This window comes from Jaculus jaculus, chromosome 17, assembly GCF_020740685.1.
Source record: "Jaculus jaculus isolate mJacJac1 chromosome 17, mJacJac1.mat.Y.cur, whole genome shotgun sequence".
Taxonomy (NCBI): Eukaryota; Metazoa; Chordata; class Mammalia; order Rodentia; family Dipodidae; genus Jaculus; species Jaculus jaculus.
The window spans coordinates 5,814,005-5,838,763 of NC_059118.1; the positions used below are offsets into that span (position 1 = coordinate 5,814,005).

The window sequence follows — 24,759 nt, forward strand, 5'->3', positions numbered from 1 at the left end:
TCACCAGCTGCACACCAGTGTCCTCAATGCCAGTCCCCCCGCCCCCCGCCACCTGCCCAGGCTCCATACCTGCCCATGGGTGTCCCCCGGAGGCTTCCCTGGCTCAAACCGAACGGCCAGGCCAAAGTCAGCCAGCACGGCCGTGAGGTCGCTCTTCAGCAATACATTCTTGCTTTTAAAGTCCCTGTGGAGACAAGCGAGCCTGCATGGAGCGGGTATCATGGTCCAGCTCCCGTGGTGGGGGCCGGGGACATGGCCTGGTGGTTAAAGGCGCTTGTTTCCAATTCCCATGGAGGCTCTCAAGGTGCAGGATCTGTGACCCGCAGGCCTGGGTCAAACAGCCCACCCTCGGGGGCAGGAGGGAGCTCACACTGCACTATGGATTGCTCACTGCCTTGGAAGGCTTCTGCCAAGCTGGCAAAACAGCTCCTACCCCAGTTATCAATGGCCAACCCATAAGTGCTCAGAGGAGCTGGGCACGTATGTGGGTCTCCTGAGAAGAATTTACAGTACTTGGAAAGTGACCAAGAACAGGAATTTAAAATTAGCTTGTGGGCTGGAGACATGGCTTAACAGTTAAAGCATTTGCCTGTGAAGCCTACAGACCCAGGTTCCATTCCCCAGTGCCCACATACACCAGATGCACAAGGTAGCATACGTGTCTGGAGTTCATTTACAATGGATACAGGCCCTAGCACCCCCATTCTCTCTATCTGTCTGTCTCCCTCTCTCTCGCAAAAGAAGTAAATAGAAATAAAATAAAATTAGCTTACAACACCACACAGGCAGGGTAGAACAGGAATGGGTACACAGCTCCACCCTTATTAAGAAGGGTTACAGCTGGAGAGATGGCTCAATATTAAGGCGCTTGCCTGCAAAGCCTAAGGATCTAGGTCCAGTTCCCCAGTACCCATATAATACCAGATGCACAAAGTGGTGCATACATCTGGAGTTTGTTGGCAATGACTGGAGGCACTGGCACAACCATATTCATACGCTCTCTCCCTCCACCTCTCTCTGCTTGAAAATAAGTAAATAAAAAAAACTTTTTTTTTTTTTTGGCTTATTGAGGTAGTGTCTCACTCTAGCCCAAGCTGACCTGGAATTCACTATGGAGTCTCAGGGTGGCCTCGAACTTATGGTAATCCTCCTACCTCTGCTTCCCAAGTGCTGGAATGAAAGGCATGCGCCACCACGCCCAGGCTAATAAAAATTTTGTTGTTGTTGTTTTTCGAGGTAGGGTCTCACTGTAGCCCAGGCTGACCTGGAATTCACTATGGAGTCTTACGGTGGCCTCTAACTCATGGCGATCCTCCTATCTGCCTTCCAAGTGCTGGGATTAAAGGTGTGCGCCACCATGCCCAGCAAAGATATTTTTAAAAATAAATATAAAGAAGAGTTACTTTAGGTCCTCCACTTCCCTAGCGCCTGTCTCAGCCTTGCTCATGACGGTTAGCTGAGGAAAAGACAGGAATACTTCACACCACCCCTGGCACACTTACTAGGCATCACTGCTAAGTTGAACCACATGCAAGAGTCAATGTTCAACCTCCTGGCCTACAAAACTGGCAAGCTCACAGCCAGCCTTCTATGCCATTCCTGTTAACAAGACCCCTTGGCTTGGAAGCCTGTAATTTGAGGCTCAATCCCCTCCCTCACAGTCACAGAGCCAGACTTTAGTAGCTATGTAGCCTTGGCTAAGAGACTCAACATCTCTGCACTACTGAGCTTCTCCTACAAGATGAGGCTGATAGAAAACAGCTTCCTGGGCTGCAGAGGTGGCTCAGCAGATAGACAGCTTCCCCCTCACAGGGCAGCAACAAGAACCAATGAGTCAGTGTCTCTCAAGCATTTAGTGCAGTGCCTGCCATTCAATAATGCACAGAATTGACAAGCAGCATTGTTTTTTTGCTTATTTTTATTTATTTGAGAGTGATAGGACAGAGAGAGAAAGAGGCACATAGAAAGAGAATGGGTGTGCCAGGGCCTCCAGCCACTGCACACAAACTCCAGACGCGAGCGCCCTCTTGTGCATCTGGCTAACTTGGGTCCTGGAGAATCGAGCCTTGAACCGAGGTCCTTAAGCTTCACAGGCAAGCACTCAACCGCTAAGTCATCTCTCTAGCCCGCAAGCAGCTCTTAAAGTATGGTTCAAAGCTGGGCATGGGTGCTCATGCTATAACCCAAGTGCTTAGGAAATTGAGGTGGGACGATTATCCTGAGTATAAGCTATAGAGTGAGACCTAGCTCAAATGAAAAGTGGGGGAGCTGGAGGGATGGCTTAGCGGTTAAGGCTTTTGCCTGCAGAGCCAAAGGACCCAGGTTTGATTCCCCAGGACCCATGTTAGCCAGAAGCACAAGGGGGCGCATGTGTCTAAAGTTCATTTGCAGTGGCTAGAGGCCCTGGCACACCCATTCTCTTTCTCTCTCTGTCCTTCCCTACCTCTTCTCTGTCAAATAAATAAAAATAAAATATTTTTTAAAAAAGAAAGGAGCTGGGCATGGTGGCGCGTGCCTTTAATCCCAGCACTTTGGAGGCAGAGGTAGGAGGATCACTGTGAGTTCAAGGCCACCTTGAGACTACATAGTGAATTCCAGGTCAGCCTGAACTAGAGACAGACCCTACCTTGAAAAACCAGAAAGAAAAAGAAAAGGGGGTGACATTGGGACCACAAAAGGTCCAAAGACTGTTTTGGGAGACTGCAAGGGACTCCAGATTCACGTACCACTTTGTGCATCTGGCTTTATGTGAATACTGGGAAACTGAACCCAAGTCTTTAGGCTTTGCAGGGAAAGGCCTTAACCACGGAGCCATCTCTCCAACCCTTTTTCTATATTTGATGAAAGAAGCTTTTCTACTTGTGTATAAATGAAACCAACGCTAGTCAGTGTTGGCAGTGTGTCCGGCAAAGCCTGCAGACCACCAGATCCCAGCTGCCTCTCCTTCTAACCCTTCAGTTGCCCCTAACAGGTCATAGCCAGGACGGTCTCAGCAAACCACTGAGCCATCTCCCAGCCCAAGGCAGAGTCCCTTTAAGAGTTTAAAAGGGCCGGGCATGGCGGTGTGTACTTTTAACCCCAGCACTCGGGAGGCAGAGGTAGGGAGATCGCGGCAAGTTCGAGGCCACCCTGAGACGACACAGTGTACACTTACCCCCCCTGCCCTCCTCATGCAAGGAACTCAGTGCGTCACAGAGAGACTGAGACACAGGGCTGGCTGGTGCAGCAGCTTGAATGTATATCCTCTATTGGCTCAGGTGTTAAAATTACACTTGTAACTTGGCTCTCCTGCTGCCTGGCTGCAGGAAGTATTTGGGGGGGCGGATGTGAATTCTAGCCCAGAAGATGCAGAGAGGTCTGAGCTCGGGGGAGGGGGACGGGGGGGGGGGTGGAGTCTTGCTTGCTTCCAGTCTGTGCTTGCTGCTCTCTGGCGCCTGCTGGCTGTTGGTGGACTATCTCTGTCTCTGTCTCTCTCTCTCTCTCTTTCTCTGCTTGGATTTATGAATGAGAGGCAGCTTCTTCCTCCACTGATGGCACGTGCCCTGGATGTGTTGGCTGTAATACACCCCTTCCTCCCATAAACTGTGCCTGGTTTGGATGTTCATCCCAGCATCATGGAACTGTCCACACAGTTGAAAAGAAGGGGTTCAAGGGGGAGTGGGAGGAGGATAAGATAATGGGGTAGATATGATCAAAATATATTTTATACATGTATGAAATTCTCAATAAGTAAAACAATGAAAAAGGGTAGGGGGAGACAGTGTGGCCGGCACACCAGCAGGAAATTGCTAAAGAGGCAGAGACAGGCGCATCAGGAGTTCTAGGTAGGCCTGGACTACATATTTTATTCAGTTATTCATTTATTTATTTATAAGAAAGAGAGAGCTGGGCGTGGTGGCGCACGCCTTTAATCCCAGCACTCGGGAGGCAGAGAGGTAGGAGGATCGCTGTGAGTTCAAGGCCACCCTGAGACTACATAGTGAATTCCAGGTCAGCCTGGGCTAGAGTGAAACCCTACCTCGAAAAACCATTAAAAAATTGCAAAGAAAGAAAAGAATGAAAGAGGAGGAGGGGTAGGAGAAGAGAAGAGAAGAGTGGGGTACAAAAGGGTGCCAGCCAAAACTTCGAGAACTTCAGAACCAGCTCTCCAGAGAAATGGAATCAGCAGTTTCTCATGTGGCCACTAGAGGACAGCCCAAGACTGTTCTGGAAAGCCATGCCATCCACAGCACACAGGTGGAGGCCCAGTTGCTCTGACTTCCCAGAGAAGCCAACTAAGTATGTTTTGGAAGCTCACAGACTCTGACTTGCTCCACCAGCTCTCTCTGCAGCTCCAAACCAAGAGTAGGGAGGCCATCTTAACCCGGGTACCTGTGGGCAATAGAAGGCTTGTGGCCCTCGCCACGGCACCAGGGCACATCCTCATGCAGGTACGAGAGGCCTCGTGACATGGTCTCTGCCACATGACACAGTTCGTTCCATGTGATGATGTTCCCCTTGAGGTAATCCGTGAGGGAGCCCTGAGGAAGGCAAAGAACACTGTGGGCACGGGCTCTGGGGCGCAGGATAGGACCAACCCCTCCCAGGCCTGGGAGTATCTTGAGTGCAGAAGTACAAAGAGGTTGAGCTGGAGAAGATGGCTTAGTGGTTAAGGCGTTTGCCTGCAAAGCCAAAGGACCCCAGTTTGATTCCCCAGGACCCACGTAAGCCAGACACAGAAGGTGGCACATACGTCTGGAGTTCGTTTGCAGTGGCTGGAGGCCCTGGTGTGCCCATTTGCAAATAAATAATATACATGTATATATATTTTTTAATATTTTTTGTTCATTTTTTATTTATTTATTTGAGAGCAACAGACAGACAGAAAGACAGATAGAGGGAGAGAGAGAGAATGGGCACGCCAGGGCCTCCAGCCTCTGCAAACGAACTCCAGACGCGTGCGCCCCCTTGTGCATCTGGCTAACGTGGGACCTGGGGAACCGAGCCTCGAACCGGGGTCCTTAGGCTTCACAGGCAAGCGCTTAACTGCTAAGCCATCTCTCCAGCCCAATAATATGTATTTTTAAAAGTACAAAGATGTCATTATCCCACCATAAGAAGTGATCCCAGGCTGGGCATGGTGGCGTACAACTTGATCCCAGCACTCAAGAGGCAGAGTTAGAAGGACTGCCATGAGTTCGAGGCCACCCTGAGCCTATATAGTGAATTCCAGGTCAGCCTGGTCTAGAGTGAGACCCTACCTCGAATAACCAAAAAAAAAAGTGTGGGGGGGGACTGGAAGGATGGCTTAGCAGTTAAGGTATTTGCCTGCAAAGCCAAAGGACCCTGGTTCGATTCCCCAAGACCCACATTAGCCAGATGCACACGGGGGCTCATGCGTCAAGTTCGTTTGCAGTAGCTGAAGGCCCTGGCACGCTCATTCTGTGTCTCTCTCTCTCTCTCCCTGTCTTTCTCTGTCAAATAAATAAATCATTTTTTTCTTTTTTTTTAAATTTTTATTAGCGTTTTCCATGATTATAAAAAAATATCCCATGGTGATTCCCAAATAAAATATTAAAAAAAAAAAAAAAAAAAAACTAGTGATCCCTGGGTGAGAGGTTCTTTGGTAGGGACGCCTAGGTGCGTCCATTATGGGGAGTTGGGGGGAGTCACTTCATCTATCCTGGAGTGGACTTGAGGGCGGGCTCACCTTGTCGTGAAAGGCTGTGATGAGCCACAGCTCCACCTCCAGGTTGGAGCCTCGCTTCTCGGCGGCAATGAACTGCAAGAGGTTCTCGTGCTTCATGCCGGGCGTGCTGAAGATCTCCCGCTCGCTCTGCCACGACTGCTTGTCCTGCGGGGCAGGCAGCTCAGCCCCGCTGCAGCCACACGGCCGAGGCGGGGCCACCCTCCGCCCCCAGCCCCGCCCCGCCCTGGTCTCCCAGCCTCAGCATCTGTGAAGGGCCCAGGAGAAGATGGACGGGGCCAGGCCCTGCGGACCGGGCCAGCGGCAATCACTGAGGCCACCAAGGCCAGCACCACAGGTTACAGATGGGACCAGAGATGGGAGTGAGGTGCCCAGTGCAGTGGTTTGAAGGTGAAATGTCCCCGTGGCCTCATGTGTTTGGATTGAGCCTCAGGCTTGACCTCTAAGCGGTGGAGCCCTTGGGAGGTGGAGCCTTGCTGGGGGGGGGCTGTGTCATCAGGGGCAGGCCTTGAGGTTCATCAGTCCGCTCGCTGGGTGTTAGTGAGCTGACACTTACTGCTTTCTTCCTTCCAGCTGACATGACAAGATGTGACAACCTAGCTGTGCCGTGCTTCCCCACCGTGAGGAGCCTTCCCCTCAAAAATGTAAGACAAGGTGGGCGCAGTGGCGCACGCCTTTAATCCCAGCACTCAAGAGGCAGAGTTAGCAGGATGGTCACGAGTTCGAGGCCACCCTGAGACTACATAGTGAGTTCAAGGTCAGCCTGGGCTAGAGTGAAACCCTACCTCAAAAAACAAAAAAAAAAAAAGCAAGACAAAATAAAACCTTTCCTGCCATAAGCTGCTTCTGGTTGGTTTTGTCCCGGCGACAAGAAGGTACCTGCTACGCCACGTACCAGTGGCACGTGAGCTGCAAAGCTAAGGACCCTGGGCGAGGGCTAAGGGTGGTGTGGGGCCCTAGGTCTCTTAACAGATCACCACGTCAGAAACAAAACCCAGGGGCCAGAGAGATGGTTCAGTAGTTACAGTGCTTGCCCTGAGAGCACCCATGTCAATGCCAGGTGGGCGTGGCAACTGCCCTATAATCCTAGTGCCCTAGAGAGACAGACAGGGAACAAGGGTGAGCTGGCCGGCGAGACTAGACAAACCAGCGAGGTGTGGGTTCAAGTGCCAGACCCTGTTCTCAGTGAGTGAGTGGAGAACAATTACAGAACACAGCCAGTATCAGCGTCATGCCCCCACATGCCTGTGTGCCCATCACACGTACACACACGTGAGCACACATATGCGCAAAAACAAACAAAATCCACAACACTACTAACTAAACTGTAAAACAGAAACCACCATGGACCAAGGTTTGGCCCAGCTTGACCCTAATCCTTTGATGGACTCTCACTGCTGCATGAGAGACAACTCCTGGTGGGGACACACCCCCACCATCCCACTGGGCACAGGTGGCAGGGTCTGGACTGCCCTGTGCTGGGAGAAGCTGCAGCTTGGGCTCCAGACAGAAGGCGACCCGCAGACCTCCAAATGCTCACCTGGAGTGGGAAGATCTTTACAGCCACAAAGTCATTCATGAGCTGGGCCTTCCAGACACAGCCAAAGCGCCCCCGAGCCTTGATCTCCAACAGCTGCAGTGGCTTCAGGCCCACAAGAGGGGATGGGGGTGGAGGCCCCGGGTCCTGCGGAACAAGGGCTTGAGGCGACCTGCCGGCCCTCCCCTCCTTCCCCCTGCCTCCCGCCCCAGCCCTGCCCCGAGCTGCCCGTCTCACCTCGTGGATGTCCACGTGGCCGTAGGGGGGCTTGCGATGCCGATACATCCAGAAGGCCAGCAGGACGATGAGGGAGAGCCCCCCGATGGGCAGCAGCGAGTAGGCCAGCACCGTGAGCAGGGTGGGGGCTGTCGGGGGTGGCTCGTACGTGACTGGGGGACACATGGAGCCCTGCGTCACACGGCTCGCCCGCTCCCGCGCCCCGCGAGCCCTACAGCCACTCTCCCCGCGGGGGGTGGGGGGGAGCAAGCCTCGGGACCCCTGTTCCCCTGACCCCTCACCTTCTGGTCCCCCCGCCTCCGGCAAGTGGGTGAAGCGCTCGTTGCAGAAGTTGCCTTCGCAGCAGCAGAAGTACACCTGGGGATTCTCCTCGGTGGCCACACACTCTTGCCTGAGGGTGCAGAGAGCCCCTTCCGAGCCCAGGCAGCGGACGGAAGACCCTCCCCCACGGACCGAGCTTCCCCGGGGAGCATGCGCAGGGCAGGGTGAGCGCACGCCCCCCCGCGAAGGGTGACCCAAAGCTTGGGGAGCGGGGCGCGCGGAGGACCGCCGGGCGCGGACACAGGCTGAAATGCCTCCTCCTCTAAGGGCAGGGCGGGCACAGCGACCCAGGGGCTCGGGGTCCTGCGCAGCACACCTCGGGGAGCCCCCTTTCCGGCTCAGACAAGCCCGCGACACCTGCCCGCGGCCAGCAGCGCGGAGGGCCGCCCGCGGGCGGTACCTGTCGTAGCAGTTGAAGTCGTCCAGCCAGCAGCCCTTCTTGACCAGCTCGATGGTGCCCGAGCTGTTGCGCCAGGAGGCGTAGCAGTGCAGCCGCTTGTCCTGCTCGCCCTCGCAGCGCTCCAGGCCGCTCTGGTTGGTGCGCTCCAGCTCCCAGTTGGCGTTGTAGTAGATGCACTCTCGCGTCTCGGCCTCCCCACGTCCGGAACCTGCGTCCAGGAGAGAAGAGACACTGAGCGCGGCCACGCTGGAGGGGCACTCCCCCTCCCCGGAGCCCCTGCCACCAAGTACTGTGCTTACTGTGCGCTGGCCTCCAGCTACCCCCAACTCATTTCCCCCACGACAGCTGGCCCTGGGCACAAGGAAGACGGGAGAGGAAGGAATTCTGATGTCCCAGAAGGACGGATGACCAGCAGACGCAAAAACAAAGAATCGGGCTGGAGAGGTGGCTCAGCGGTTAAGGTGCTTGCCTGCAAAGCCTAAGGACCTGTGTTCGACTCTCCAGGTCCCACATAAGCCAGACGCACGAGGTGACACAAGCCCGCAAGGTCACACGTGCACACGAGGGGGCGCACGCGTCAGGAGTTAAACTGCAGTAGCTGGAGGCCCCGGTGCGCCCATTCTCTCTCTCTATCCTCTCTCATTAAAAAAAAAAAAAAAGCAGCACCCACAGGGCCTGATGCAGTAGCAACAATTGCTGAAGGAACCCCAAAGAAGAGCTGTGCACCCCAGAATCACCTCTCAACGAGGGTGAAAAGAGATTTCCAAGGCCAGCCAGACCTGTCCAGTGGGAATGGGAGGGGGGGGACTGTCTGTCTGTCTCAAGGAGTTCAGGTGTGGAATCCGGGATCACCACCCAGAGAGACGGTGAGAGGGGCAGCTCCTGTCCTCGCCTGCCCTCTGCTCCCCACAGCCACACCACAGTACCCCCAATCCTGCATGCCCGCCATAGCACCCTGCCCACCCCGCATGGAAGGCGACAGCCTCCAATGTTCTTTCTCTCCTGGTGCTACAGAAGGAAAGCCTGCCACAGAGGGGAAGCTCCCACAACCGCCAGGAAGGCTGACCTGAAACCACAGATCAACCTCCCAGCCTGGCTCCAGCCCACACCTTCTGGGTTCTGGGGATTGAACTCAGACTTGTGCGGCCAGTGCTTTACCCACTGAGCCATCTCGCCAAGCTCCTCAAACGCTTTCCTTTAAATACAGTCTCATTCACCAAACCCATCTTCCTCACGGTCCCTACAAAACGAGCAGCCCAGGGCTGTCCCTGCTGCCCCCATGGACCTGTGACCCTGGGATGGGAAGTGTTATGCAGATGCCAAAGGCAGCCCTGTCCTGGAGCACTCTGCCATGTTCCCTGCACGGAAGAGCCACGTGCAAGGGCAGCGGCATTTACCACCTCACTGCCAGGACATTGTGCAGACACCTGAGAGCCAACAGGCGCTCACTCAGCCTCTCTCCACTGCCTGTGCCAGCCATGAGCTGGTGTGCTGACTTGGCACCATACCTACCCTGGGGTTGGCAGAGCCTGAGTTCTAATTTCCCAGAGCCAACCACAGACAAGAGACTAGTGACGGCTATGCAGGGGAAACGTCACCACGGCAGCCAGCAACCATTCTCTGCTCAGTTTCACCCTTTTTAAAATATATATATATATTTTTTTACTTATTTGAGAGAGAGAGAGAGATACAGAAATAGGTAGAGAGAAATAGAGAGAGAGAGAGAGAATGGGTGCACCAGGGTCTCCAGCCACTGAAAACAAACTCCAGATGCATGGGCGCCCTTGTGCTTCTGGCTTACGTGGGTCCTTGGGAGTCAAACCTAGGTCCTTTGGCTTTGCAGGCAAGGGCCTTAACCACTAAGCCATCCCTCCAGCCCCTCTGTCTCCCTTCCAGGGCGACCTGGCCAGGGATAAGCAGCAAGTCGCCAGGTAGGACCCACAGGTTCAAAATGTCACCCCCGTTCTGAAGAGCAGTACCCAGCCTCAGCTCTGGTCATCCAAAGCTGGGTGACCCTGACCCTCAGAGAAGGCAAGGCTCAGCCTAACAACTAACCAGGCAGCTGGCACTCAGTGTGGGCCGCAGGAAGGGCCTTGGGGCCCATGAAAGAGCTCACACAGGGCCTTCCTCCAGTCAGGCACTTCCTCAAGCATAGGGCTTCAAGGTTTAGGGGTGATCCTCAGGGAACAGAGTGCAGGACTGACCAAGACCCAGACTGGTATCTGTGATGACCACAGGCCCCTGGCCACCGGCAGCGGTTTTGAATGCCATGAACAAGCAAGCGCCCAGCCCGGCAGGCACACAGATCCCCCTCCACAGCCCAGTGCGTGAACAGCAGCCGTGGAGACATGGGTATCCTCGCCTCTCCTCCCTGCAGCCACACCACATGAGCACCTCAGCTCTGGGCTCTCCCCACAAACCACGCGAACCCTCCAGTTCCATGGGCCTAGGGCTGCCGGTCACCTGACATGCCACCCTTGGCTAGTCACCTGTTACTGTCACTCCAAAGGAGCATGTCAGGCATCTAAAAAGTATATGAGAAACAACCAAAGACAATCCCTAGGAGGCAGCAATATTTAACATGAACACCTGAGAAATAAAACACGGGGCTGCAGAGATGGTTTAGGGGTTAAGGAGCTTGTCTGGGAAGCCTAGGGATCCAGGTTTGATTCCCAAAAACCCACATAAGCCTGATGCACATGGTGGCATATGCATCTGGAGTTTGGCTGCAGTGGCTGGAGGCCCTGGTGTGCCCGTTCTCTCTCTCTCTTAATAAATAAAAATTAGAAAAAGAAATAAAACATTACAAATGTGTTCAGCTACTGTGTTCTGAATTCTCAGCTACTCCCATGGGGCTCTTGCTGAGCAGCGTGTGGACCTGAGGGCAGGAGGACGGTTTGCACGGGCAGGATGGGCACCACGGGCAGAGGGGCGAGAGTGCAGCCGAGTGCAGGTGGTGGAAGGACAAGAAGAGGACGGCTGCAGGCTGCAGGGCATGCATCCACTGTACAGGGCTGAGCCCGGCCTGCAGTGCGCACACACACGCCCCTTACAGTGCTGAGGATGGGCCTGCAGTGCACACGCCACCCCTGACAGTGCGGAGGACGGACCTGCAGTGCGCACGCCACCCCTGACAGTGCAGAGGACAAACCTGCAGTGCGCACACCACCCCTGACAGTGCGGAGGACGGACCTGCAGTGCACACACACATGCCCCTTACAGTGCTGAGGATGGGCCTGCAGTGCACGCACACACACACACACACACACACACACGCCCCTTACAGTGCTGAGGACGGACCTGCAGTGCACACGCCACCCCTTACAGTGCTGAGGACGGACCTGCAGTGCACACGCCACCCCTGACAGTGCGGAGGACGGACCTGCAGTGCGCACGCCACCCCTGACAGTGCGGAGGACAAACCTGCAGTGCGCACGCCACCCCTGACAGTGCGGAGGACGGACCTGCAGTGCACAGGGCACCCCTTACAGTGCTGAGGATGGACCTGCAGTGCACACGCCACCCCTTACAGTGCTGAGGATGAACCTGCAGTGCACACACACACACGCCCCTTACAGTGCTGAGGATGGACCTGCAGTGCACACACACACACACACCTTACAGTGCAGAGGATGGACCTGCAGTGCACACACACACACCTTACAGTGCGGAGGATGGACCTGCAGTGCACACGCACACACACACCTTACAGTGCAGAGGATGGACCTGCAGTGCACACACACGCCACCCCTTACAGTGCTGAGGATGGACCTGCAGTGCACTCACACACACGCCCCTTACAGTGCAGAGGATGGACCTGCAGTGCACACACACGCCCCTTACAGTGCAGAGGATGGACCTGCAGTGCACTCACACACACACACCTTACAGTGCGGAGGATGGACCTGCAGTGCACACGCACACACCTTACAGTGCAGAGGATGGACCTGCAGTGCACACACACGCCCCTTACAGTGCTGAGGATGGACCTGCAGTGCACACACACACACACGCCCCTTACAGTGCTGAGGATGGACCTGCAGTGCACACAAACACACACACCTTACAGTGCTGAGGATGGACCTGCAGTGCACTCACACACATGCCCCTTACAGTGCTGAGGATGGACCTGCAGTGCACTCACACACATGCCCCTTACAGTGCAGAGGATGGACCTGCAGTGCACTCACACACACACACCTTACAGTGCTGAGGATGGACCTGCAGTGCACACACACACACACACACACACACACCTTACAGTGCTGAGGATGGACCTGCAGTGCACTCACACACACACACCTTACAGTGCGGAGGATGGACCTGCAGTGCACACGCACACACCTTACAGTGCAGAGGATGGACCTGCAGTGCACACACACGCCCCTTACAGTGCAGAGGATGGACCTGCAGTGCACTCACACACACACACACCTTACAGTGCTGAGGATGGACCTGCAGTGCACACACACACACACGCCCCTTACAGTGCTGAGGATGGACCTGCAGTGCACACAAACACACACACCTTACAGTGCTGAGGATGGACCTGCAGTGCACACACACACACACGCCCCTTACAGTGCTGAGGATGGACCTGCAGTGCACACACACACACCTTACAGTGCTGAGGATGGACCTGCAGTGCACACAAACACACACACCTTACAGTGCTGAGGATGGACCTGCAGTGCACACACACACACACCTTACAGTGCAGAGGATGAACCTGCAGTGCACACACACACACACACCTTACAGTGCTGAGGATGGACCTGCAGTGCACACAAACACACACACCTTACAGTGCTGAGGATGGACCTGCAGTGCACTCACACACACACCTTACAGTGCAGAGGATGAACCTGCAGTGCACACACACACACACACCTTACAGTGCTGAGGATGGACCTGCAGTGCACACACACACACACGCCCCTTACAGTGCTGAGGATGGACCTGCAGTGCACACAAACACACACACCTTACAGTGCTGAGGATGGACCTGCAGTGCACTCACACACATGCCCCTTACAGTGCTGAGGATGGACCTGCAGTGCACTCACACACACGCCCCTTACAGTGCAGAGGATGGACCTGCAGTGCACTCACACACACACACCTTACAGTGCTGAGGATGGACCTGCAGTGCACACACACACACACACCTTACAGTGCTGAGGATGGACCTGCAGTGCACACACACACACACACACACACACCTTACAGTGCTGAGGATGGACCTGCAGTGCACACACACACACCTTACAGTGCTGAGGATGGACCTGCAGTGCACACACACACACACGCCCCTTACAGTGCTGAGGATGGACCTGCAGTGCACACACACACACCTTACAGTGCTGAGGATGGACCTGCAGTGCACACAAACACACACACACCTTACAGTGCAGAGGATGAACCTGCAGTGCACACACACACACACACCTTACAGTGCTGAGGATGGACCTACAGTGCACACAAACACACACACCTTACAGTGCTGAGGATGGACCTGCAGTGCACTCACACACACACCTTACAGTGCAGAGGATGAACCTGCAGTGCACACACACACACACACCTTACAGTGCTGAGGATGGACCTGCTGTGCACACACACAGACACACACCTATCTTACAGTACTGAGGATGGAATCAGCTCACGCACACTCCAGAGCCCTGCTCCCAGCTCAGGAGCGCTTTCTCACACACTCTTACAATAAGCAAGCTCCCTGCGCAGGGTCAGTGGTCCTAACAATTGAGAGGCGAGCAAGAGAGGGGTCCCAGTTTGTCCCAGCACCTCTGTCCAGTCCAGTGTCCAGCAGGAGCCACACTGGACGCTCCCATGAGCTGGGCCTGAGTAGAGAGGGCTGGAATGTGCACACCTGAAGGCTCCAGATAGGATCCGATGGTTCAGGATGTCACCTGAGCTCAAGTGATCAGATCTGCCCACAGGCAGCCCGGCAACACCAGCCTTACTGGCAAGACTCCAAGCCCTGCTTCAATGCTTCAAGCTGCGTTCCCCTGGGGAAGCCACCTAATCACTCCGTGAAGGGGTGACTGCCCTTCTACTCCTAGATTGTTGGTAATCCTCTCCACCCAGGCCCCGATGGCCCCAGTTCATCAAGTTAGACCATGCCAGCAAGTGCCTTGCATTCAGAGCCCATGTGACATTCCACACCCCTCCCATACCACACCCGGGCACTGCTGCCAGCTGGAGACCCGGGGGCCTCCCGGCTTCCTCTCCCATCCCTGGCCCTGTTTCTTCACACGCTTAGCTATTTATAGCCTTTGGCAAAACTCCAATACAAGGCCACCTCTGCCGCCTTTTAATAGATGAAGGCCTCCCGCCCACTCGGGCCCAGGAGCCTCCCCACCCCCTCCTGGCAGGAGAGGAAGTCAGGGAAGTGCTCAGGTGCCTGGCTCACACCTGCTGCCTCGCAGTGCTGAGGGGAGACCCAGGACGCAGGGCTTACTCCCTGAGCCTCAGCCGGCTCATCAGCTGCCTTCCAAAGGCATCAGGTAACCCAGCGGGGTGGGGTGCACCTTCAATCCCAGCACTCAGGAGGCTGAGGTGGGGGTCGCTGTGAGTTCCAGGCCAGCCTAAGGCTACAGAATGAGTTCCAGTGAGTGGAACTCATAGTGAGTTCCAGGCTTGAGATCCTGCTTCAAAAGAAATGGAGGGAGGGAGAGAAGGGGAGAGGAGAGAAGAAAAAAGGAACCAGTAGCTGGAGAAATGGCTTAGCGTTTGCCTGTGAAGCCAAAGGACCCTGGTTCGATTCTCTAGGACCCACCTAAGCTAGATGCACAAGGGGGCACATGCGTCTGGAGTCCTTTTACAGTGGCTGGAGGCCCTGGTGCACCCATTCTCTCTCTCTCTCATGTAAATAAATAAAAAGAAAAGAAAAGCTGGGCATGGTGGTGCATACCTTTAATCCCAACTCGGGAGGCAGAGGTAGGAGGATCACGGTGAGTTCAAGACCACCCTGCGACTACATAGTGAATTCCAGGTCAGCCTGGGCTAGAGGGAGACCCTACCTCGAAAAACCAAAATTCATAATAATAATAAAGAAAGAAAGAAAAGAAAAATGGACCAGGCATACCAGATAAGAGTATCCAAAGGCAGTTCCTAAGATCAAGGGGCCTAAGGATCCTGATGTGAAGAAACCCCTACAGGCTCCTCAACCCTCCATCCAGGCAGGGCAGAGAAAGTCTCGCAAATCGGACAGACACAGGCGTGTATGCATTTACACGTGTGCACACGCGCGCGCACACACACACATTCAGATGTCACTCTGTACTGATAGTGCAGTAGTGGGACCTGAACGGACTGTGCTCCAGGACAGGCACTGGGAGCTGGCTTTCCCGCGGAAGCCGCTGGGCCCAGCAGTCTTGGACAGGGAAAACCTCACCCGGGCTCGGCCCATGAGCCACTCAAGGGACAAGCGGGAGGGGGAGGAGATGGTTCCGAGGCGGCCTGACCATGCCTGTCGGGAACTCTGGACCCCTGCACCCAACAGGACTCTGGTTGCTGAAAGCCTGCTGGTGGCTGCCCCTCCCTCAAGGGAGACATCCAGCCAATCCGTGTGGACGCCATAGGTGGTGAAAAGATGCCCCCCACCTCGGGGTCTCATACCACAACAGGAAGACATTCCATCCTAGAAACCTCCACAGGCCACGTGAGGCTGAGCGGGGTGGTCAGTGCTCACTCTATTGCCCCGCCTCCACAGCCACCCAGGGAGAAGGGGACAGCCTCTCCCATAATCCGTGCCCCTTAGAAGCATCCCTGGATTGGCTGGCCCTCTGCTGCTTTGAACAGATGTTCTAGAACTGCCCAGTCTCTGGACAGCGCGGTTCTTGAAGGCTGATCACGCACGTGACCTTGCCCTGGCTTCATGACTCTGTGGCTGCAGGGACTCTGAGGTTATATGTGTCTGCTGACGGATGCAAAGCCATCATAAACTTTTACAAGTTTTCTCAGGCGTGCATGGGGGCAGGGCCCCACGGGCTGGAAATGCTCGGTAACAGGGCCTAAGTACCTTGGGCTTACCAGGTACTGCCCAACTCTGTCCAAAATCGACATACCAGTCTATGTTCCCAACAGCCCCACAACCTCATCCACCAATTTCTGCTATCAGAAAGCATGAAGTAGTGTGGGGCTCTGACCCATGATCCCCTGTAACAGATGTGTCTTTCCATGACTACTAACCTCTCCTGACAGCAATCTCCCATTTTCCTAAGGGGTTACTGTTCCTTCAAGTTGTATACAGCTTACAGATTCCTTATTTATTGACTTATTTAAGACAGAAAGACAAGGCGGGCACAGTGGCACACGCCTTTGATCCCAGTACTCGGGGGGCAGAGGTAGGAGGATCACTGAGCTCGAGGACCATCCTGAGACTATCCTGAGACTATATGGTGAATTCCAAGTCAGCCTGAGCTACAGCAAGACCCTGCCTCAAAAAAAAAAAAAAAAAAAAAAAAGTCTATCTGATGCTAACATGCCTATGACATTTCTTGGGACATATGCCCTTTATCTTGTTTTTTTTAAATTCAAGATAGGGTCTCACTGAGATCCTCCTACCGCTGCCCCCAGAGTGCTAGGATTAAAGGTGTGTAATGCCACGCTCAGCCAATTTATCTCTTCCAACCTTTATTTTAAAGCTTTCTGCCCTGATCTTATTTTCCATAATTTGATCTAATGCTCTTTGAATCAGCGTTGAGTCCATTACCATGTATGGTTACTGCCTGTGTTTAATTTTGTTTCTCTGTTGCTATCTTCTTTTGGATTACTTGTTTGTTTGTTTGTTTTTTCCTTTATGATGCTGAAATCCAACACAGGGACAGTGCCTCAAGCCTGCTTAACATGTGATGTACCCTTGAGCTGCATGAACCACCTGTTTAAATGTCCTAGTTCAGCCTTTTTTTTTTTTTTTTTTTGGTTTTTCAAGGTAGTGTCTAGCCCAGGCTAACCTGGGATTCACTATGTAGTCTCAGGGTGGCCTTGAACTCACAGTGATCCTCTCTGACTCCCAAGTGCTGGGATTAAAGGTATGTGCCACCACACCCAGCTATTGGCTACTTCAGCCATTTTTATCTTGGAAGTTATACAGTTGGTTTCTATCTTATTATAAGGTAGTCTTATAATGGGTGTGGTGGCGTGCATGCCTTTGATCCCAGCTCTCTGGAGGCTGAGGCAAAAGGATGGCCAGTTCAAGGCCAGCCTGGAACTAAAGAGTGAGTTCCAGGTCAGCCTGGGCTAGAGTGAGACCCTGCTTCAAAAACTTAAAAAAACAAAAAAAAATTCCTGTCTCCCAAAAAATGGGTTTGATAATTGGCACTGCATAAACAGCAAGCCAACAAGTAAAACCTTCCCTATTCTGGGTCAAATTTGAAACTTAGTCTCTTAATTTCCTGATATTTCTTGCTTCTAATGTTTTTCAATCATGGCAGATTCTTTCCTCGTGCTTTTTTAAAAATATTTTTATTTATTTACAGGCAGACAGAGACAAAGACAGGAGGAAAGAATGGGTACACCAAGACCTCCTGCCACTGCAAATAAACTCTAGACACATGTGCTACTTTGTGCATTGGCTTTATGCGGGTATTGGGAAATCAAACCCAGATCATCCAGCTTTCCAAGCAAGTGCCTTTAACCACTGAGCCATCTCTCCAGCCCATCCCCACATTTCAGGGTTTGGAGTATGGAGCTTATGCTCAAAGGGGCCTTTTCTGTAGGAACACAACCATCTAAAGATAATTTATAATTTTTGCTCTTGTCAAATTTCAATCTCAAGCAACTCTCACTTTTTTTTTTTTTTTCCCCGAGGTAGGGTTTCACTCTAGCCCAGGCTGACCTGGAATTTACTCCTTAGTCTCAGGGTGGCCTTGAACTCATGGTGATCCTCCTACCTCTCAGTGCTGGGATTAAAGGCATGCGCCAGCACACCCGGCAACTCAAACTTCTTGACTTAGAATTTCCCAGAAAACAGGATGATATAAACATCAAGCTCATGCTAAGCATTGCAGCCCACGCCTTTAATCCCAGAACTCAGGAAGCAGAGGTAGGAGGAGTTTGAGGCCACACTGAAACTACATAGTGAATTCCAGGGCAGCCTGAGCTACAGTGAGAAATTACCTCAGAATGCCAAAAACAAAAACAAAAACAAACAAACAAAAAAAAACTTCAAGCTCATGACTATGGTTATTAATTCTCGAGGGAAGGCTGGAGAGATGGCTCAGCAGTTAAGGTGCTTGCATAAAAAGCCTACTGACCCTGATTAGATTCCCCAATACTCACATAAGCAAGATGCAGAAAGTGGCACATGCATTTGGAGTTCGTTTGTGGTGGCTAGAGGCCCTGGGGCACCCATTCTCTCTATTCTAGCTCCTCTCTCTTTCTCTACTTGCAAATAAATAAAATACTAAAAAAATAGGATAAAATAAATTCTTGGGGAAAACTGCACCTACCTCCAACCTCCTCCTCTTCCAACTTGTCACCAAAGAACATTTCGCCAGGCATGGTGGCACACACCTTTAATCCCAGCACTCGGGAGGCAGAAGTAGGAGGATCGCCATGAGTTTGAGGCCACCCTGAGAAGACAGAGTGAATTTCAGGTCAGTCTGGGGAGTGAGACCTTACCTCAAAAATCAAAAACAAAAACAAAAGAACATTTCTTCCAGTTCATGTGTTCATGAAATGTATTTTGCCATAGAAGTCTGAGGGTGTGAAGGGCTCAGCCTCTGCTCCCGTCTTATCTCCTGACCCTTGCCCAGCTACCAAACCCACGCCTCTAAATTACGGAGCTGAGCTGGGCGTGGTGGTGCACGCCTTTAATTCCAGCATTCAGGAGGCAGGGGTAGGAGAATTGCCATGAGCTAGAGGCTACCCTGAGACGACATAGTGAATTCTATCTAGGTCAGCCTAGTCTAGAGTGAAACCCTACCTCAAAAAAACAAAAGAAAAATAAAATAAAATAATTATGGAGCTGGGCAAAGACTCCAGCAACAAGCAACTTCCAGCTGTAATTTTTCTTCCCAACTTTATGCTTTCTCCTTACGTTCCTACACATGTAGCTACCTGGATGCACTGCCAAAAGATATTTGTGGGCTGGAGAGATGGTTTAGTGGTTAAGGCGCTTGCCTACAAAACTGAAGATCCAGGTTCGATTCCCCAGTACCCACATAAAGCCAGATGCACAAGGTGGTTTCTGTGTGTGGAGTTCATTTACAATGGATAGAGGCCCTGGCATGCCCATCCTTTCCCTCTTCCTCTCTATCTGCTTCTCTCTCTCTCTCTCTCAAATTAATGAAATAAAAAGTTTTAAAAATGTTAAAAATATATGTGTACTTTATATTTAAAAAAAGATATTTGTTATACTTTTCTTAGCAATTCTGTATTCTGCAGTGTCTGCTATAAATGCCAGAAACGTGAGTCCAACAGCATATGCCAAGGTGACAGGAGCAGCTCACCTGCCTGAAGCCCAGCCTAGAAACGAGGAACCACGCCAGGTTCTTCATGTCATTTCTAGACTGGACTTCGTAAATAAGTCCTTGGCACTGCAGCCCCACAAAACAAGGTGTGGCCCAGGGCCACTCTCAGGAAAGCCTGCCTTTCTCAATGCCCTTTGCTCCCGAGGAACACTGGAGAGTGCTGCCAGGTAAAGGTCAAGGGTTAGGCGCAACCTCACCTCTGGCTCTAATTCCACCACCTGTACAGCAGGGAAACGCTCGTACGGCATAAAGTCGTAAGGACAAAGAGAATGTGAAGGAGAGCTGGAAGCTGGAGAGCAGATCTGTGTGCACGTTAACTACCACACGGAGAACAACTGGCTATGGACAAGGCCAAGCAAGTAACATGACTCCTACCGGGAACCCTCCATGATTCAGGAATTTGTGGCACCAGAAGTCACAGCAAGAACAGGGTACAGGGGCTGGGAAGATGGCTCAGCAGTTACGGCACTTGCTTGCAAAGCCTTACGGCCAGGTTCAATCCCTAAGCCACCCATGTAAGCTGGTTTGCACAGACACCTGGTGTTCTCTTGCAGCAGCAAGAGGTCCTGAAGCACCCACACACACCCCATACTTGCACGCACACAAGTAAATGATTTTAAACAGAAGAACGGGGCAAAAGCAAGCCCAGCTGGAGAGACGGCTTAGTGGTTAAGGCGCTTGTCTGCAAAGCCCAAGGACCTAGGACTGATTCCCCAGGACCCACGTAAGACAAATGCACAAGGTGGCACACGCATTTGGATTTGTTCGCAGTGGCTGGAGGCCCTGGCACACTCATTCTCATTCTCTTTCTCTCTCTCAAATAAATAAATAAATATTTTTTTTTAAAAAATGAATCTAGGGTTGGAGAGATGGCTTAGTGGTTAAGTGTTAGCCTATGAAGCTTAAGAACCCCGGTTCGAGACCTAATTCCCCAGGACCCACGTTAGCCACATGCACAACAGGGTGCACACATCTGGAGTTTGTTTGCAGTGGCTAGCAACCCTGGCATGCTCATTCTCTCTCTCTCTCTCTCTCTCTCTCTCTTTCTCTCTCTCTCTCTCTGTTGCTCTCAAATAAATAAATAAAAAGAAAAAAGGAAAAAAATGAGTCCAGGGCTGGAGAGATTGCCTAGTGGTTAAAGCACTTGCCTACAAAGCCAAAGGACCTCGGTTCAATTCCCCAGTACCCATGTAAGCCAGATGCACAAAGTGGCACATGCATCTGGAGTTCGTTTGCAGTTGGCTGGATGCCCTGGCGCATCTATTCTCTCTCCTTCTCTTTCTCTTTCTCTCTCTTTGCCTCTTCCCCTCTCTCAAATAAATAAATAAAAATAAAATATTTTTTTTAAAAATGAGTCCAAAGGATCAACTGGTGAGGAGCAGTCAGACCCTCAAACCCTGTCACCACCCCTGGCTGGAGGCCGCCCCACCCCAAATCAGCAGATGCAAGTTCATTTCCTGCAGGTGTAAAAAGAGGCCCTCGGGAGAAAGGAGCAGGCAGCCTCAGGCCACTGAGTCACACTAAAACAGGAGGCACAGGGTGCGTGTGACACACAGGAACTCCCGGCTCTTCCGCCTGTGGCCTCCAGGACACTGGGAACCTGACCTATACCCGCCGACAGAAATCACAAGGCACTCCTGGGGAGCTCCAGGCAGCTCCAGACTGCCGAATCAGAGCCCCGGGCCTGGTCAGCTCCGCCTGGAGGCTCAGAGCTTTCAATCAGGATTCAGGTCCAGCAGGGCGTGATGGCACACACTTTTTCTAATCCCAGCACTCGGGAGGCAGAGGTAGGAGGATCACTGTGAGTAAGAAGCCAGCCTGAGATTACATAGTGAATTCCAGGTCAGACTGGGCTAGAGTGAGACCCTACCTCAACCCCCCCCCCAAAAAAAATCCAAATTCAGGTCCCTCCTTGAATATAAGAGCTACTAACCAACAGAGGTAACAATGCATAGAAAAAAAAAAGTATTTGGAAAGCCAGGCATGGTGGCACAGGCCTTTAATCCCAGCACTCGGGAGGCAGAGGTAGGGGACTCACTGTGAGTTCGAGGCCACCCTGAGACCACACAGTGAATTCCAGGTCAGCTTGGACTAGAGTAAGACCCTACCTTGAAAAGCCAAAAAAAAAAAAAAAAAAATACAGAGAAAACAGAGACTAAGGAGAAGAACATTCTAAACATTGTATTATCCTCAGAGAGAGAATGAAGAATAGGCAGATGACAGTGTTAAAGAACTAAGAGACAAAAGTCCTCGGGAATTACGCGGTGTGTACGTATATGTGTATATGTGTGTGTGTACAGATACGATAGTAAAATAGAAAATCAGAAGGGGTAAAAGATAAAGTTCAGAAAAAATCTGCCGGGCATGGTAATCCCAGAACTTGAGAGGCAGAGGTAGCAGAACTGCCATGAGTTCAAGGTCACCCTGAGACTTGACATGAATTCCAGGTCAGCCTGGGGCCAGAGTGAGACCCTACCTCAAAAAAGCCAAAAACAATAAAATAAGATAAAAATAAACTCTTTCAGTGCTGGAGAGATGGCTCAGCGGTTAAGGTACTTGCCTGCACAGCCTAATGACCCAGGTTCAAATCCCCAGTGCCCACATGAAGCCAGATGCACAATTGTTGCAAGCATCTGGAGTTCATTTACAGCAGCTGGAGGCTCTGCTGTGCGCATTATCCATCTATTGCTCCTCTTTCTCTCATTTATTTATTTGTAAGCAAACAAAATAAAATAAAAATCCTACAAAAGAGTAAACATACAAAGTTTTGGTAAATAAGAGAAAAGGCAAGGAATTTAGAGGCTAAAACCTAACTAATGAAAAAACTCCAAGAAAGAGGGTGGGGGAGATGGCTCAGCAGTTAATGGCCCTTTCTTGCAAAGCTTGCAGGTCAGAGTTCAATTCCCCCAGTAGTTAGGTAAAGCCAGATGCACAAAGGTGTGCATGCATCTGGAATGCATTTGCAGTAGCAAGAGGCTCTGGCATGCCATCCTTCCCCCCACCTGCACATAAACAAATACATAATTTTTTTCTTTTTTTTTTTTCGGTTTTTTGAGGTAGAGTTTCACTCTAGCCCAAGCTGACCTGGAATTTGCAGTCTCAGAGTGGCCTTGAACTCATGGTGATTCTCGTTAAATATATATATACATTTTTAATTCAAGAAAGCTGGAGAGATGCCTCGGTGGTCAAAGATGCTTGAAATGCCTAACAACCTTGGTTCATTTCTCCAGTATCCACATAAAGCCAGATGCCCAACGTGATGCGTGAGTCTTGACTCTGTTTGCAGTGGCATGCCAATTCTCTCACTCTCCCCATCTTTGCTCTCAATTTATTTATTTATTTATTTATTTATTTATTTTGGTTTTCTGAGGTCTGGTTTAACTCTAGCTCAGGCTAACCTGGAATTCACTATATAGTCTCAGGGTGGCCTTGAACTCACAATGATCCTCCTACCTCTGCTTCCCGAGTGCTGTGATTAAAAGCGTGTGCCACCACACCCGGTTTCTTTCATTCATTCATTCATTCATTCATCCATCCATCCATACATACATACAGTCAGAACCTTAACGTCGATTTCCACCCTTTCCTGTGACAGTCTACTGAGCAGACCAGGGCCAGGGTCCAACCGTGTGTTTCACCTGCACAGTGTGGAAAAGCTGAGCGAGACGTTATTGGTACTGGAGACATCTCCAGGAAGGAATCCAGTCAGTGTCACCTGTTCTAAAATCCACAAGCAGGCTCAAGTGGACTCCTTCTGGCTGGGAAGGCCGGTGTAATCACAGGGCAAGAGAATACAGCATGCTCAATCAAGACACTGGGAAGAGGGGGCTCTGGGGAACACACATCCAGCCTAGCTTCCCTGCTTCTTCAGCCAACCATGGCAGAGGGCCGGACACAGGACAAGGCATACACAGACAGACATCCACCTGAGGCCAGCTGTCATGAGAAATCACACCTACTGCCATTCTCACCACGCGTGTAATCAAGAGTCTTGCCACACCTGCCATGTGCTTCACAGGCTGTGCCCTGCGGTGGCTTGAATGCAAAATGTCTCCCAGAGCTTCATGTGTTTTGGAGACTTGGTCCCCAGCTGGTGGCAATTTGAGAAGGTTGTGGGACCTCTGGGAGGTGTGCCACTGAGGGCGGGCCTTGAGGTCCATTAGCCCAGCCCTCTGGGTGTTCAGAGCTCAGCTCACTCTACTTGCTTCCTGCTGCTGTGACCAGATGTGAGGTCTTGGCTGCCTGCTCTGCCGTGCTTTCCCCGCCATAATGAAACTGTAAGCCAAAAGAAACCCTCCCCCCTTCCATTAGCTGCTTCTGATTGGGTGCCTTCTCCCTTAGCTGCTTCTGACTGGGTACCTTCTCCTGGCAATGATAAAGCAGCTGCTACACACCCCATTACACAGCTCTTCAGGCACCCTCAGCTAGCACCACAGTGCCCGAGCACGGAGCAAACGTAGTGAGCAAGCACGGACATACGCACACATGCCCATCCCAAATTCAAATCCAACCTCATGTTCCTTTGTCACCACAGTAAGCAGGACACCCTGAACAGGGGGCAATCTCTGGAGCTCTCAACCACTGAGCCATGGACGTAGACTCGACCCTCTGATGATGGGTCCCCACACAACTGCTGTCTCACCCAACTCCTGCACCTGCTGCCGTCACCTGCATGAAAAAGTAATAATAGGGGGCTGGAGGGATGGCTTAGCACTTAAGCACTTGCCTGTGAAGCCTAAGGACCCCAGTTCGAGGCTCCATTCCCTAGGACCCATATAAGCCAGATGCACAAGGGGACACATGCATCTGGAGTTTATTTACAGTGGCTGGAGGCCATGGTGTGCCCATTCTCTCTCTCCCTCTTTCTCTGTCACTCTCAAATAAATAAAAATAAACAAACTTATTTTTTTTAAGTAATCATAATGTGGCTATATTTAGGACCTATTAAAATGTATAACACGCAAGCTTATGATAATGGATAGCAAGCTTATGATCCAGAAATTACTCTTGTCATCTACCCTTGAGAAACCATCTGCATAAATGATATATAATCAGAAGCCCAGGAATAGGAGACAAGATAGAA

The 24,759-nt window shown here is 51.9% G+C and overlaps 1 protein-coding gene across 4 annotated transcripts in view; it reads right to left on the minus strand.

The window, feature by feature from the left end:
- The window catches only part of Acvr2b (activin A receptor type 2B), a 44,182-nt gene that overhangs the window by 4,228 nt on the left and 15,195 nt on the right, over window positions 1–24,759 (minus strand). The window contains exons 1-8 of one of the 4 annotated variants that reach the window (XM_045136683.1): window positions 18,654–18,703; window positions 8,182–8,389; window positions 7,742–7,851; window positions 7,461–7,588; window positions 7,227–7,370; window positions 5,690–5,833; window positions 4,372–4,520; window positions 70–184 (exon numbers count right to left, since the gene is read on the minus strand). In XM_045136683.1, the coding sequence (XP_044992618.1) occupies window positions 70–184; window positions 4,372–4,520; window positions 5,690–5,833; window positions 7,227–7,370; window positions 7,461–7,588; window positions 7,742–7,851; window positions 8,182–8,389; window positions 18,654–18,693 (1,038 nt within the window). In that variant the 5' untranslated portion in view covers window positions 18,694–18,703. Of the gene's footprint in view, window positions 1–69; window positions 185–4,371; window positions 4,521–5,689; window positions 5,834–7,226; window positions 7,613–7,741; window positions 7,852–8,181; window positions 8,390–18,653; window positions 18,704–24,759 lie in introns of those variants that run through there. The other 3 variants (XM_004662100.3, XM_045136682.1, XM_004662099.2) reach the window with 3 other exon arrangements.